Raw genomic sequence first — 16,602 nt, 5'->3', positions numbered from 1 at the left:
GACAGTGTGTGGGCCACAAGTGAATGAATTCACAGGTAGGTCCATTCAGGAGACAGTCCATATTCCTAACAGAGGGTCCCTCAATTGGGTCACTGCTCCATCGTGTGGACAATTTGTCTTTCTGATACTAACACTGGCAAATAGCATTCCTGTATTGCATTACGTATGGCAGGCTCCGCTCTAGGGGCTTCCCTGTTAGCTCAGTTGGTGAAGAATCCATCTGCAATGCAGGAGACCCCAGTTCAATTCCTGGGTCAGGAAGAGCTGCTGGAGAAGGGATAGGCTACCCACTCTAGCATTCTTGGGTTTCCCCTGTGGCTCAGCTGGCAAAGAACTGTTTGCAATGTGGAAGACCTGGGTTCGATCCCTGGGTTGGGAAGATCCCCTGGAGAAGGGAAAGGCTACCCACTCCAGTATTCTGGCCTAGAGAATGCCATGGACTGTATAGTCCATGGGGTTGCAAAGAGTCAGACACGCCTGAGCAACTTTCACTCACTCAAGCTATACTCTAAGTGCTTTACAGATGTTGGCTTATTCAGTTTTCACTGGAACCCTATGAGACCCATGTCTACTATTACCCCCGTTTTACAGTCTAGGAAACTGAGCTGAGACATTAAGTAACCACCTCAAGGTCCTATAACTAGTAAGTAGAGAAGCTGGGATTCAAATACAGACTCTGGCTCCAAAGTCACTGCATTTATGGCCTGCACCTTGGTGAGCTGGGGGACAGGGCTGCCGTTCCTAACACATTAGAGGAACCAGGGGTGCAGCAACCCACATCTTACAAATAACAACCGGTGAGCACATAGGATCAATCATGTACTCACAGACTTCAGCATCTTAGAACCGGAAGTGATATCAGAGACCCTCAAGTTCAGATCCTTTGTCCAATGCACAGACTCAGGGCCTGAAGACAGAGGTGATTTTTGGCACAGGTTCATGGCAGAGATGACTCCAGAATGCCTGTCTCCTCACATCTCCTCAGTCGGACAAGGAGGTGCAGACTGCTTCTCCAGTTTCACTGATACAAAAACTGAGATGACCAATCTGTTGTCAGCAGAGGGTGGCAGGCCTAAGCCCAGAACTAGAACTCATTAACTCACTCAATGGTTTTTAAGAATCCAAGCATCTTTTAGGACCCTGGGAGGTAAACTGAGTCTGGGACAGGAGGGGAATAAAGACCTAGCTGTTTCTCCTGGGAGGCCGAGGCCACAAATACCCGGCCCAGACAACCACCCTCAGCCTCCAGGGGCCTGTGGTGAGGGGGTGAGGGGACAGAGACAGGGGTGGGAGAGGCCAGCCCAGAGCAGCCACCTCCCTTTGATATCTTGGAGCCCTGAGCAGACGTTTCCCAGCTGGCTTAACCCCTTTTGTCCACACTTCCCTCCTCAAGAAAACCTTAATCACCCTCATTTGAATTTCAAATAACCTCTCCCCTCTCCCGCTTCTGGCCCCAACAGGCTTTGAGGCAGGGATATGGAAATCCACCCTGCAGTATGGAAATCATTGCCCTATGCAAATCAGGCACCAGTCCCCATCGTCATGGCAACCATTGGGTTTCCTCTCCTTTGGGTGACACCTCTCTGGGCTCCCCGGCTTAGATTTTTTTGTTCCTCTCCCCAGTCCAAGTAGGTGGGGTGGGCAAGCCCCCTGCCTACCAAGTAGGCCTCACTGTAGCCACCGCAGGCAAGTGGGGCGCCCCTCACCGAGGTGCCCAAAGGGTCCCAGACCTACCAGGCCACCTGCTTGCTTCTCTAGTGCAAATCTGGACCCTGCACACCCAAGCGAGGCCCACTGCTGTTTTTTTCCCCAGGTTGGCCTAATTTAAGGATGGGCTGGGTGGTGAAAGTTCTGGAGCCTGGAGGACACCGCGATGCTCCTAGAGGGGGTGACAGGAGAGGACAGACCTGGGGGGTTTCGGCCATGCCTCTCCAGCGGTAGGAATGGAAAGCAGGGCGTATGTAAAATGCCATGCAAATTAACACCTATTATTTTTTGAGTCAACTGCACTACTGCTCTTTTGGGAGATGCCCGCCGCTCTGTTTCTCACGTTCCTGGCTTGGCACAAAGGCCTGCCCTCCCTGAGACTCCCAGGGCCCTGCTGTTACCCCAGTCGTGCATGCTAAGTCGCTTCAGTTGTGTCCGACTCTGTGTGACCCCATGGACTGTAGCCCGCCAGGCTCCTCTGCCCATGGGATTCTCCAGGCAAGAATACTGGAGCGGGTTGCCATGCCCTCCTCCAGGGGATCTTCCCGAAGCAGGGCTGGAACCTGGGTCTCCTGCATTGGCAGGCAGATTCTTTACCGTCTGAGCCACTAGGAAAGGCCTCAAGCCCTCAGACTTTACTCTAATTTGGCTGCTCATTTCTCTGCAAATTCCTTTTCCACTTGCTGAGCACTTTTGCACACCAGGTGTTCACTGCCCTAATTGTTTCTTGAGGAGCAAAGTAGCGCCAAGAGACCAAAAGAATCTACTCACAGCTTGAGAAGTGAGGCTGCAGTTTAGGTGCCTTAATGCAGGGATCCAACCCAGAAGCTACAGTGTTGAGTTGAGCCTCTGGACACTGCTCAGGAGTGTGTGTGTGTCTGTGGTGTCATTCCACCCCTGACAGCACAGGACTGCCTGGGCCTACCTCCCCTGCTGGATCTCCCTATCACTGCCCCCACAATAGCCACAGTGGAAGCAGGAGGGATGCTCAGAAGCCTATAAGATATATCCATTGCCCATGGGAGGCCAAAGGAAACGGGCATTCTTGGACACATCCTTATCCTCTAAGGCACCTCCAAATGTGGTCCCACAACCAGGCTGGTCTGACTTGTTCACTGAAGTCTGAGACCAGATGCATCCAAACACAGAGAGTCAGAATTTAGAAATGCTCGCAGCACCCGGAGCACATGATTAGTGAGCACTCTCTGTGGATGTGGTGTAGACCAGCTTGGGTCCTATTGAATGTGTACGGTGGGTATAAGCTGCATTACCAGTCATGGATGGTGGGACTGCAGACTGGTCTGTGACTGACCAGAAATAAAATGACTGGTCCTGCAACCCACATTATTTAAGAAACGGTGCCCTAAGGAATGACCACTGATGAAACCAGGATAACAAAAGACTACATACTGACGGCCCCCAACGTGGCCACCTCACTTTACTCCCTCTTAGATCGAAGAGAAAAGGAGGTCCAAGCGCTTCAGGGCTGCTTGGGCAGGGAGAGGGGTACATCCTTCAAGGGACCCCAGAAAGGAAGAGGGACAGGTCCTCGGCAGAACTGGCCCAGCCACCTATCATCTGAGCAGCACGGTTCTGCCCTGTAGGGTTGGATTTGGGACTAGACGGTGAGAAAGTGTCTGTGAGCTGTGCAGCACAGGTGTGAGCTGCTGGAGTAGCTGTTTTATTTGCTGAGGTTCTCGTGTGCTGGAGGCAGATACCTCCCGACACCACAGGCTGCTCTCCTGAGGTCTCCAGCACACATGGCCACAGTAGGAAGCCTGGATGGTGACCGAGTACCTCCTAATCTCCCGGCCACAGAAACTGGCAACACGGTGAGACGGAAGCCACTTGTGGAAGGCCAGAACAAGAGGCATGGGGCTTTTACTGCAGCAAGAGGGTCGTAGGCAAGAGATAAGGACTTTCAGACCCTGAGAATTGCATCCAGTAAGGATAGGTGGCCAAGAGAAATGGTGGGGTTAGCTTTTCTTAAGGATGGATGATAAATGGGAAAACAGCTCTAAGAACAACAGATTCTTTCATTTTCCAGGGACAGATTTGAAACATCTGCAAAGGAAGAGTGAGGCATGAATGCGATTCCCTCTCAGAATCCTGGCCTCCCCAGGAATTTGTCAGTTCCCCCTGGACATCTGCAGGGGCCATGACTTCCTTTTTCTCCTCCAGAGAGGTAAGGGACAGAGTAGGTTCAGACTAAGGCACAGGACCAGAGTCCCTGGGCTTGAGTCGTAGAGCCTACCTGGCCCATTCCCTTCACTTTATTCCTGCAGCCAGCCCTCTCCTCCCCATATTGTGACAAGGAAACTCAGGCCTAGGGCACCAGCAGACTGGTCCCACACTGCTAAGTGACAGAGCTTTCTTTATCTTGTCTCCTGAATGTTTCCAATAATTATCAACCTAATGATGGATTATATTTGTATGGTGACAGACACTTTGCAAAGTGCTTTCACACCTACTCTGTCATTTAATCATAAAAGGTGTGCATGTGAGTGTGTATTTACCCCCATGCCTCATTAGGAAGAGCTATCAAGAGGAGACTCTTGCGCACCTTTCCCCAAGTCTCACCTCACCCCAGGTACTTCCTAGACCCCGGCTGTCCTCTGTGTCATTGAAAGAACAGTTTTATTGCATAAACATTTGGGTTAAAAACCATACACATCTCCAGAGTCTTCTGTCTGGAAGTGCATCTCTTGGTTGCAATAAGCTGTAGTTTCTTTATCCTCAGACTTTTTCTTGGGGACGCAGTAGGGTGGAGACAGTGAGATCCCAGGAATAAACAAATTGAGATGGGATTTCTCGTCCTGAATCAGTTCCTCATTCTTTCTTTGGGCTTTTATGAGAATCACTAACCTCTCCAGGCTCTCCTATATAATTGTGTCCATTGCTTCTTAAAACCATGCAGAAAGCTGTCAGATTTAACATAACTCATGAGAACCAGCAGTGGCCACAGGACTAGAAAAGTTCCGTTTTCATTCCAATCCCAAAGAATGTTCAAACTATCGCACAATTGCACTCATCTCACACGCTAGCAAAGTAATGCTCAAAATTCTCCAAGCCAGGCTTCAACAGTACGTGAACCAGGAAATTCCAGATGTTCAAGCTGGATTTAGAAAAGGCAGAGGAACCAGAGATCAAATTGCCAACATCTCTTGGATCATCGAAAAAGTAAGAGAATTCCAGAAAAATATCTGCTTCTTCTTTATTGACTATGTCAAAGCCTTTTACTGTGTGGATCACAACAAACTGTGGAAAATTCTTCAAGCGATGGGAATACCAGACCACCTGACCTGCCTCCTGAGAAATCTGTATGCAGGTCAGGAAGCAACAGTTAGAACAGGACATGGAACAACAGACTGGTTCAAAATTGGGAAAGGAGTATGTTAGGGCTGTGTATTGTCACCCTGCTTATTTAAATAATATGCAGAGTACATCATGTGAAATGCCGGGCTGGATGAAGCACAAGCTGGAATCAAGATTGCCAGGAGACATATCAATAACCTCAGATATGCAGATGACACCACCCTTATGGCAGAAAGCTAAGAAGAACTAAAGAGCCTCTTGATGAAAGTGAAAGAGGAGAGTGAAAAAGTTGGCTTAAAACTCAACATTCAGAAAACTAAGATCATGGCATCTGGTCCCATCACTTCATGGCAAATAGATGGGGAAACAGTGGAAACAGTGAAAGACTTTATTTTGGGGGGCTCCAAAATCACTGCAGATGGTGACTGCAGCCATGAAATTAAAAGACGCTTGCTCCTTCGAAGGAAAGCTATGATCAATCTAGACAGCATATTAAAAAGCAGAGACATTACTTTGCCAACAAATGTCCATCTAGTCAAAGCTATGGTTTTTCGAGTAGTTACATATGGATGTGAGAGCTGGACTATAAAGAGAGCTCAGCGCAAAAGAATTGATGCTTTTGAACTGTGGTGTTTGAGAAGACTCTTGAGAGTCTCTTAGACAGCAAGGACATCCAGCCAGTCTATCCTAAAGGAAATCAATCCTGAATATTCATTGGAAGGACTGATGCTGAAGCTGAAACGCCAATAATTTGGCTACCTGATGTGAAGAACTGACTCACTATAAAGACCCTGATGTTGGGAAAGATTGAAGGCGGGAGGAGAAGGGGTCGACAGAGGATGAGCTGGTTGGATGGCATCACTGACTCGATAGACATGAGTTTGAGTAAGCTCCGGGAGTTGGTGCTGGACAGGGAAGCCTGGCCTGCTGCAGTCCATGGGGTCTCAAAGAGTTGGACATGACCAAGCGACTGAACTGAACTGAATGCGAACCTACTGTACAGCACAGGGAACTTTACTCAGTGCTCTGTGGTGACCTGAATGGGAGAGAAATCCAAAAAAGAGGGGATATATGTATGTGTATAGCTGACTCACTTTGCTGAACAGCAGAAACGAACACAACATTGTAAAGCAATGATACTCCGATACATATTAATTATTAAAAAAAAAAAAGTTCCCAGATTTAAGTGAGGAGAGATTTTCTGCAAAGGGACCCCACACAGCTAACTTGCCTGGCTGGTCCTTCTGGAGAATGCGACACAGTGAGCAGTTTCATCTCACAGATAAGTGACTGAAGCGGAGAAGGGCGAAAGGAAGGCATGACTGATGAAGTCCAGTCCCTGCCCTCTTTTCTTCCTGTCCCCCTTCTCCTCCCCATGGGCTGCCCTCACGGAGTCCTTCCTTTCCAGATCTCTGAGCAGGACAGAGTGCCAAGGCATCTGCTCCAGTGACATCTGGGTCTGCAATCTCCTCACCCCACTGATGACAGCTGAGCCTGCAGACTGTGAGGAGCTGGGGCCAGTACGTTGGTAAGGCTGGATGAGAGAAGAGAGGAGACACTTCTCTCTGAGGCCAGATCCTCACCCTCCACACTTCACCAAAGGGAGTGAGTGGACCCCAGCTCTTTCTCTCTCTTTCCCAGCAAGCACCTTTTGGCAGCAGACAAGGCTTCCACCTCTTGGAAGAGACTGCCCCCCCCAGCCCCCGGCAGGGGCTTGGCTCCCCTCTGGCCCCTTTGGCTGGAGCCACCCGCCATCGTTTTAGCATCTCTCTGATGCCGTCACTCTCTTGCGTCATCTGTCCCTTGTTCCCCGTGAAGGTCTCCAGTCTTCCCACCACCTTCTTTAGGTGAAAAGTCAGTAGAAAGAGAGCCGCAACTACTGAGCCCACGAGCCGCTACTACTGAAGTCCGCACGCCCTAGAGCCTGTGCTCTGCAGCAAGAGAAGCCACCACGCTGAGAAGCCCACACATCACAACTAGAGAGTGGCCCTCACTCTCCACAACCAGGGAAAAGCCTGTGCAGCAACGAAGACCCAGCACAGCCAAAAATAAGTAAGTAAATAAAATTATTTTTTTTTAAAAAGTCACTAGAAAGACCCAGGTTTAATTATGTCAATTGCTAGATTCAGAATCTTGGGGAAATTTGCTAACCAGCCTCAATTTCCCCATCGGCAAAGTGGGATGGTGCCATCTAGCTGCACAGAACTGTTGTAAAGGCCAAATGTTTTGTTCAAAAGCGCTCCTGGCAGACACAAGTTGGCCCTGTTACCCACTCCACCTTGAAGTCCTGGAGAAAAGCTCCTTGAAGACAGGGACTGTTTCTTCATCTTTCTGAACCCAGGTTCTGACACAAGGGGACCTGCCAGCGAGGTCAGAGGAGAGATCGGAGCCTGAACTCAGCAAGGCAGCTGGAGGAGTCAGAGGAGAGTGGGCCGAGAGGGGATGTAGGGGCTGAGGCAGGTGATGGGGTGCACAGGCAGCTCGGGCCTGAGGAGGCCCACACACAAACGCAGCACGTGGGTGTGCGAACCGATGAATGAGACTTTTGAAAAGCAGAGCTGAGTACTCATCTTTAAAAATCCAGCCCTTAAAGATTATCCAGCCCCGAACCCTCCTTTGTTGCTGTTATTTAGTCGCTCAGTCATGTCCGACTCTTTGCAACCCTGTGGACTGTGCCCTGCTAGGCTCCGCTGTCCATGGGATTTTTCCCAGGCAAGAATACTGCAGTGGGGTGTCTTTTCCTACTCCAGGGGGTCTTCCCATCCCAGGGATCCACAACCCTCCTCACCTGTCTGATTCTTTACACTGAGAAGCCCCCAAATCCTCCTTAATGGGGAGGAAAATCAACATCCAGGTAGGGAACACTTGCCCAGTAATCTGCAGGGAGTTAATAGCCTGAGTCAGGCAGGCCCGATTTGATTCCTGGTTAGAAACTGTGCGATCCTGGGCTAGTTAGTTTCTCATTCTGAGTCACGATTTCCTCACTGATAAAAACGTGGATTGTAAGAATGAAATGAGGTGATGTAGTTACAGCTGGCTCCATGGGCCTGGGCACGGGAAGGAAGCTCCGTGGATGTGACTGGCCTTTATCTTCCTCTTTCCAAGACCACCCCATCTGTCCTCTCCTGTGTTGGAAGCTACATCATGATCGGTGTGGTCAAAAGTCATAGGGTCAGCTGCGTGGGTGCTTGGGGTTGATCAGTACAGAGCCAGGGGCTTTTGAAGTGTGGGTAATCTTATTTTCTTATCAACCACTCAAGTGAGAACAGAAAAAAAAAAATGTATATGATGTCAGCTTAAGAACGAAGGAAAAGTAAAAACAGGGATTCAAAGGAGGGATTCAGAAAAGTTTAGAAGTCTAGAACCAGCTTTGGAGAAGGCAACAGCAGCCCACTCCAGTATTTCTTGCCTGGGAAGATCCCATGAACAGAAGGAGACTAGTGGGCTATAGTCCACAGGGTCACAAAGAGTCAAGACACGACTGAGGGACAAAACAGCTACAATAGAAACAGCTCGGTTCCGGTCTTCTGGGCGGTGTGGAAACAGCACTGGACAGGGATCGGGAGCTTTCTCTGGTCCTTCATGCTGTCACAAAGACACTCTGAATTTACCTGTCTGCCCAGACGGCAGGGAAGAGAAGGATGAGCAGCCTTGCCAGGTCTCTACCAGTCGGGGAGGTCTGTGTCTGGACCCGAGAACGCTCTCCTATGTCGGTCTGGCCAGGGTGAAAGGGAAATTCACTTCCCTTTCTCAGCTCCCACCATGTGCCCCTTGGGGATTTCACACAACACCAAGGGTGTTCTCTGGGAGCTGGGGCTTTCTAGGTCACCCTTGTTTATAGTTCCTTTAAAACCCAGAGACAAACTACCCCTTAATTCATGCACTGCCTGGAAGGGTAATCCGCCTTTCAAAAATCCAAAGGAAGCCATTAAACCAGGTTGGTAACCACTGTGACTCACCATGAGCTTTCCTTCATAAAAAATGAGTCAGAACGACTTTCCAGGAAGTTTGGTTGCTTTAATTAGCTACCTCTTTTTTTCTTGCCCTTAAAAACATGCAGTAATTTGACAATCACTCAAGTATGGATGCTACCAGCTACCAAGCTGAGCCCCTAAAACTGAAGGGTCTGGGGTTAGAGGTGTTCCAGACAACATGGACTAACGGGTCTCCTTGGAGTGTAGGACCCATACAGAATTCTTCCCTGAGTGGTGGAAGAAAGGAGCAAAATCAATATCTAGGGTTGACCCTCGAGGCCTGAGTGAAGGGGTGAGGGCACTCGAGCTACCTGCAGCCCCAAAACACTTAGCAGAAAGGTTCGTTATGTACATTGCATCTTTTTTTTTTTTTTGGTCAGGCTCATGGCATGTGGGATCTTAGTTCCCCCACCAAAGATTGAACCCATGCCTCTTACAGTGAAAACTCAGAGCCCCAACTGCTAACTACCAGGGAAGACCCCAGAATCACAAGACCTTGATGATGCCATTTGAGGAAATGATGGCCACAGCTGTCATAACTGTGCTAATGGCTTTAAACATCCCAGCTCTCAACCTACTCTCTAAGGATGGACATTAATTGTCCCCTTTAAAAGAGATGAACTGGGACTTCCCTGGTGGTCCAGTGGTTATAACTCCATGTTCCCAACCCAGGGGGCCTGAGTTCAGTCCCTGGGAACTAGATCCCACATGCTACAACTAATCAATAATCAACTAATCAACTAAGTGCAGCCAAATCAATGGACAAAAATAAATTTAATAAAAAAGAGAAAAAGATGAAATTAAACTAACTTATCAGATCACACAACCAGTAAGCAGGAAAGCTATTTTCTTTACCCTACATCTGTTTGATTCTAAATCCATACTCGTCGAAGGTCATCTGTTCCTGCCTCTTGGGGAAGCAAAGTGGTCTAAGGTCACATTTTGAACTGACAGTCACTGGGATGACAGTTGTATTTGAAAGATCCAGTTTATGTTCAGATTCTTGGACCTACAACCTAGTCTGTGCGAGCTCCTACACTCCCAGACAGGAGGCCAGAACCATGGAGATGGCCTATAGAAAATAAACCTTCCTAACCCCACTCAGTCATGTCTGACTCTTTGGGACACTATGGGCTGTAGCCTGCCAGGCTCTTCTGTCCATGGAATTATCCTGGCAAGAATACCGGAGTGGGTTGCCATTCCCTTCTCCAGGGGATCTTCCTGACCAGGAATCGAACCTGCGTCTCCTGTAGCTCCTGCATTGGCAGGCGGATTCTTTACTTCCCTGGTAGCTCAGCAGTAAAGAATTTGCCTTGGGTTCGATCTCTGGGTTGGGAAGATCCCCTGGAAAAGGAAATGGCAACCCACTCCAGTATTCTTGCCTGGGAAATCACGTGGACAGAGAAGCCTGGAGGGCTACAGTCCACTGGGTTGCGAAGAGTCAGACACAACTGAACAACTAAACAACCAATCCCTACTCAGGATCTGAACTCCCTCCACCTCCTGGCTCACTTTTCAGGGTTTTGTTATAGGTCCTTCTCACTCCTGACACAGGCACCTTGACTTGGTCCCATAACTAATAACAGGGCCCCAGAGCTAGCCTGCTAAGTGCACTCTTCCATCCATATGGACATTCTCTTAACTGTGTCCTCACATACCTGGGACAATATACTCGGCCCAGATGAGCAGAGTTGGCTCCAGCCAGCCTGCTACAGGGGGAGGGTGGCCCAGCTTCCCTGAAACAAGGCTTCTGGACTCTCCTTTTTCTAGGGAAGTGTTCAGAACAGAGACAGGCCTGATACTCTTCAGGAGAACTGATTTGAAAGCCTTGCTTGAGTTCTGGAGATAAAAGGCAATTTTCTTCACAACTGGGAAGAAAAGATGCCCCATTCCATAGACCCTATAGTAACACATTCTCAGCTAATAAATCAATTGGCAAATGGTTGCAACTGGCCCACCCTCTCCTAACTTAACTGTCCCCAGACACAAAGCAAAACATAAAACCTGTGCCACCACCTGTGCAGACAGACAGTATCAATACTAAACTGGGGAGCGGGGTGGGCAGGAAAGTTTATGGGAAATATATCCTACAGATGCCTCCACAAGACTCTCAGTTTTCTTGTCCCTGATCCGGAGCCTTTTAGCTTTAACAATGGAACTAGACTGGGACTTCCCTGGTGGTCTAGTAGTTAGGAATCTGCCTTCTAATGCAGGGGACATGGGTTCCATCTCTGGTCTGGGAGCTAAGATCTCATACGCCACAAGGCCACTAAGCCAGCCCGCCTAGCCTACAGAACCCGTGGGATCCATGTACCACAACTAAGATCCAGTGCAGCCAAATAAATAAATACTAAAAAAAAAAAAGAATGGAATGAGACTGCACCTGAAGACTTGGGAAAAGATTTTAGCTCTGGGGGACATCGATTCTCTTCCACTTCTAATTTTTACGCCTCTAATGATCTAGATGAAAGACTAATTGAGGTCTTGTTGGGATGCTATTAAAGTTATTTGGTGGTGTTACAATTTATACTCATCTTTCTTTAAGTTCTTTTTAATTATATGGAGCTTTCAAAGTAAGGATGACAGAGTTAAAAGCAGGGAGCTATGAAACTTTCTTCTCAATTCTTTTCTGTTCTCTTTCTCTTATTCACAAAGCAAAATCATCTCCAGGCACTAAGCCTTCCTTTCTGGGTCTATTTACCACCCACATGCATGTAATTTGGAAGACGAACACTTGTACATGGGCCTCTTTGGTTAGATCCTTGAGTAGGATTATTGAGAAATCTGGGGTTAAAAGGCCTTAGTTCCCATTTACCAAAGACAGGTTCTGCCTTCCGTCAGCCAGTAGCAGCTGGGAACACAGCCTGCTGTTTCTAGGGGTCTTGGAATGGCAAATGAAGAAGTGAATCTCGGAACTTTCCTGGGGGTCCAGTGGTTTGATGCCAAGCTTCCACAGCAGAGAGTGGGTTTGATCCCTGGTACGGGGACTAATGATCCCATATGCTGCACGGTGCAGGCACAAAAAAAAGGCGGGGGGAGAAGAAGTGAATCTCCTCCCTAACTTGTTTGTTTCTAAGGATCTAAGGCCTCGTTCCAGAGACTTTGTTCTACTGTAGACCAATGTCTACTGTTCAAAGGGTCATACCCACATCTCTAGGGAACCTCTTCGCTTCCTGACTCAGCCTTTGGGTCTGATTGGCTGAAAGACCAAGCCAGAAAGGATACAAGAAATGAATAAGAGATTCATTATTCGATGAATTCCAATAACCCTCTCCCACCCTTGCTTTTCTGTCTCTGTCCCCAGAAGAGAAGACCCTTACCTGTCTCCACCTGGCTGAGAGCACTTCGAGCATCTGTAGAATCTGCTACGTCCCCACTCATCTTTATATCTGCAGGGAAAACACAACCGATTTTAATAACAGGTCACAATTTTTCTCGCTCTGACATATGTGGCTGTAACTAAACAGTGAAGATGAATGTGTAATTACAACAACCATCAGACTTTCAAATTCCTGATTCCTGAACGTACAACTATTAGAATATTCATAAGCTTGGGGACACATATACTCTTCTCTCAGGCTAGCCTCCTTTCCCCCCTCTTCCGGCTACTGTAGGGTCTCTCCCACTTTGTATCATTCGTTGCCACTACTTTCCATCGCCTGGCTCAGCTGGTAAAAATTTAAACAAGGGGAAGGGTACAACAGAGGGTGGGTGGAGCATGGGGGAGAATGTCTCCCATTCTTCATCCTCACTTCATTTGGCATCTGGAGAATGTAAGTAATTTTTAAAGCAGCATAAGAAATCCATCTCGCATCCTGCCCCCAACCCCCACTATAATAAATCTAACCTGGGAGGTAAGAGTACGCTTGAACCAAGGCCTGCCCTTCTGCCTCTGTTCTCTGTTTGATTCTCAGAGGCCAGCCCACTGTCTAGGGATCAAACCCTAGTATCTGTGTGGCCCTCTCTGGGAATCCTTACCTTCTCTCCTACTCATTCAGCATTTTCAGTTCTTAGTAAGAGAGGGGTGGTGACAGGGTCAGTGCCCCACAGCGAGAGAAGACCTACACAAGCCCCCTGTCTCAGTCCCCAAGTGCTTCTGGTCTGGCCTGTCTGCCCTGCTTCATTTCAATAAATTAAACATTTACCCACAACAGACAGCTGCCACTACCTAAGAGGCCCCTAAGTCCCCTCCAGGGTGCACAGAGAGAAGGAAAGATGTAGCTTTGAACTAACTCTCGTTCTCTAGACTCCTCTCCTTATTAAACCACTCAAATACTGAAGCCCTTAAAGACAGAAGAATATTTTATTCAAACTGGGTTGACTCCCCACCCACCCACCCACCTTACCCCCACCCTCTTCTCTGGGGCAGCATTTTAACTCTTTCAAATCTGATAAAGTCTGGGTGAGCCAATTTGCATACCCAGTTCCCCAGCCAATGTCGGGTAAGCAGGCCATCTTCATTTGCATCAGGTAATCAAGCAGTTGGCAGTCTGGATGCCTGAGGTCTGGAGAGGATCAGGATGAGGGAGAAGGGTGGACCTCCCCCAGGGGGAAAAGCGGGAAGAAACTCATTTATTTATTTAGTTTAGGGCAATGACGTGTGTGGCTCTGGCAGAGATTTAAATTGTGGTCCCAGGGGTAGCAGTGACTGCAATGTAGAAGGGGTGACTGTCACGCCAAGCAAGACAGAGATGGGGAGTCCCAAGGCTTTCCAGACCTTGGAACACCCCAGCAGCAGGGGTGGGGGTAAGCAACCTTAGGAGCTGCTGTAGTTTGAAGAGTATTTTTGAGATCAGCCTAAGTGACCACTCCCAGATGAATAAGTGGAGCTCCGTATAGCCTGCCTCAGACATCCATGCTGTCCTGTGTGGTTACAGACCTCTAGGGGAAACCCTGCAACCACACTGGCCACCCTTCTCAGCGCATGACACTTGAGAAAGCATTTCGCGAGCTTAACCAAAGTTCTTCCTGCTGCAGTTTGAAACTTTCTGTATAGTCTGCCATGCATCAGCATAACTAGGGTGGGCCACCTGGACACACCTGCAAAGGACTTCTGCTAGTCCTCATTTTCTGCTCCAGTGGGAAACAGGCTTTGCTTTGTCCCACCAATGAAGTCCCACCCTTGAGCTGGGCATTGCCTACCACAAACAGGCTCAGTCACACTCCCCCATAGGGATTCTCAACAGTGCTGAGAAAAAACCAGAGACTGACGAGGAAGCGGGTGGGAGGGGGGTGAGTTCTCACCCTCATTGGGCTTTTAAACCTGCTTCAGCAGTCCTGGGAATTCAGAGCACAGATTTTGACAGCAGACAGACAGCCCTGGATTTAATCCCAGTGCCATCCTAACTAGCAGGGGGAACCCTGGCCACACATGTGAACCTGTTTTCTCAGCTAAAAAAGAAAAGAAAAGAATGATACTCCCCAGAATTATTGTGATGAGCAAGTAAGATTATGAATGAAAACAGCCTGGCACAGCACTTGGCACACAGAAAGCTGTGATAAATGAGTGAACTAACTGGATACTTAAGCTTCAATGGGGGTCCCCTTCTCCCATTACAATAAACAGCTTTGGTTTTCTGTCTCAGCATTATCGTAATTTGTCCTTTACCTGGGAAGGCATCTGCATTCTCCAAATTCTGACTTCATTAGAAAAACGCTCATGGGCACAGAAAGAGTTTAAGTAGTAGTAAGGCTGGGATGATAACCAAGTATTCTGAATCAACTTATTCCAAACTTCTGACATTTAAGAAGGGTAACTTTTTAGCTCAACCGTAATTTTATGCCTATAACGCAGACTATCCTCCAAAACCCATTCCCTGCACCATCTTTAAATCTATCCAAAAGCCATCTCTCTGAACTTTTAAATTAGCATAAAAGGAAGTCCTAATCATATCGAAAAAAAAACTTTTGAAGGAGTCAAAGGCTCCACACTCTACCAGGACATCTACTTGTTCAACGTATCCATCATGGGAGCGACACTGTGATACTTCGGGATCGGACAGAGATGTGGGTCTGAATGGAGGGGCAGGCTGAGATGATCTGTAAAAGCTCTTGAGTGCCATAGGATGCTAAGATACTGAGAGCCTGTTCCTGTTGGGTAGGAGGTTGAGGCTGATGGGCGGAATGAGCTCTTGGGTCTCAGCCTAAAAATGGGCCAACACCGAAACTCCCTGAGACGCCGTAACCCTTTGCCTGTCGGACAACACTTGCCGGAGGTGAGTGGGGGAGGTGTGGGGTGGGGCCGGGCTTCTGTGCTGTTCTTATCTCAGTTGGCACTGAGTAGGCTCCTTGCCATCACTCCCTTCCCTGGGGAGGCTCAGCTGCTCTGTGTAAGAACCCAGATACCAGACAGCCCCTCATCTGCCTCACTGGCGCCGTCATTCTCTGAAGCTGGGGCAAGGTGTTGGCTGCCGGCGTTGCCCTCCTGATGCCCTGGCATGACCCAGCAGCAGCCCGTCCTGACACATTGGTGAACCAGGATGTGTGTGTGAACCTGTAGGAGCAGAGTCTGAGGGGCAGCACTTCCCCAGGCTGCAGGCTCAGTGCCCACAGTGTCCTGGACATCCCGGGCCCAGGCGATGCTGGGAAAGCAAAAGGTCCACTCCCCTCTCTCCTACGGTCCATCTTCAACTCCTCGGAAGGGACTGGAGCTCCTCCTGACTTCTCCCTCCCACACCCACTGCTGGGGGCACTTCTCCCAGAGGCAATTCAAGGGGCCCACCGTCCTACTTCTAAGCTAGCCATGTTTCCAACTCTGCTGTGGAGGAGTCAACCCTCGCCTCTACTTCAGGAGAAATGCACATCCTCTCATGAGACCTTGGAAGGACCCTGGGGTCCCGAGCCGTAACTGGTATCAGTCTGTGAGACTTGAATCTTCTTTCCCAACCCTGATGGGGAACAGCTCACAGTGAGAAAAGGGGCAAAACAAGAGGTGCCCTGGGACTAACTGAGTGTCCCCCTTAGGCTGAATTCCACTGTCTCTTCTGTCTCTTCTGCCTGAGGTTTTTGATTCCTTTTTTTTTTCCTGGCTACACTGGTCTTTGTTGCTGCGCATCAAATTTCTCTACTTTCGGAAAGTGGGTACTGCTCTCTAGTTGCCGGCTGTGCAGGCTTCTCGTTGTGGTGGCTTCTCTTGTCGAGGAGCACAGGCTCTAAGGCGAGTGGACTTCAGTGGGTGGGGTACACGAGTTTAGTTACCGGATCTTCGTGGACCAGGTATCAAATCCCTGTCCCCTGCACTGGCAGGCAGGTTCTTAGCTGCACCCCCAGGGAAGCCTTCTGTCTGACTCTTGTCTACCCCTCCACCTGTTTGGGGCCTGGGAGGGAGGAGCCCCTCTTTGGCTGGGGTGCCCCCCTGTCTGGTGACCTCATTCATGCTCGAGTGTTTGTGTTGAAGGAGAGGTGCTCTACAAAACACAAAGTGCTGAGGCCCCAGGCAGACCTGGATCACAGCTGGCACCCAGGTTATCTGAGTGAAAAGATGGGCTGGCACAGGGGCTGACATGCCAACGGAGCTGCTAGGTGGGGAGTTTCAGGGTAGCCCACACCCCACCCCAAACTCTTGTAGTAAATCAATGGAGGAGGAATCCACAAGGGCTCAGACTGG

General features: G+C 49.0%; 1 protein-coding gene across 2 annotated transcripts in view; it reads right to left on the bottom strand.

The window, feature by feature from the left end:
* POU2F3 (POU class 2 homeobox 3) overlaps positions 1–16,602 on the bottom strand; it is a 90,854-nt gene that overhangs the window by 71,138 nt on the left and 3,114 nt on the right. For both annotated transcript variants that reach the window (XM_005215950.4, NM_001205830.1), the window contains exon 2: positions 12,317–12,385. In XM_005215950.4, coding sequence (XP_005216007.1) covers positions 12,317–12,385 — 69 coding nt within the window. The remainder of the gene's footprint in view (positions 1–12,316; positions 12,386–16,602) is intronic.

The sequence above is a fragment of the Bos taurus genome, chromosome 15 (genome assembly GCF_002263795.3).
Source record: "Bos taurus isolate L1 Dominette 01449 registration number 42190680 breed Hereford chromosome 15, ARS-UCD2.0, whole genome shotgun sequence".
NCBI lineage: Eukaryota > Metazoa > Chordata > Mammalia > Artiodactyla > Bovidae > Bos > Bos taurus.
The sequence above is the reverse complement of the archived record's forward strand: the minus strand, read 5'-3'. Positions and strand labels throughout refer to the sequence as shown.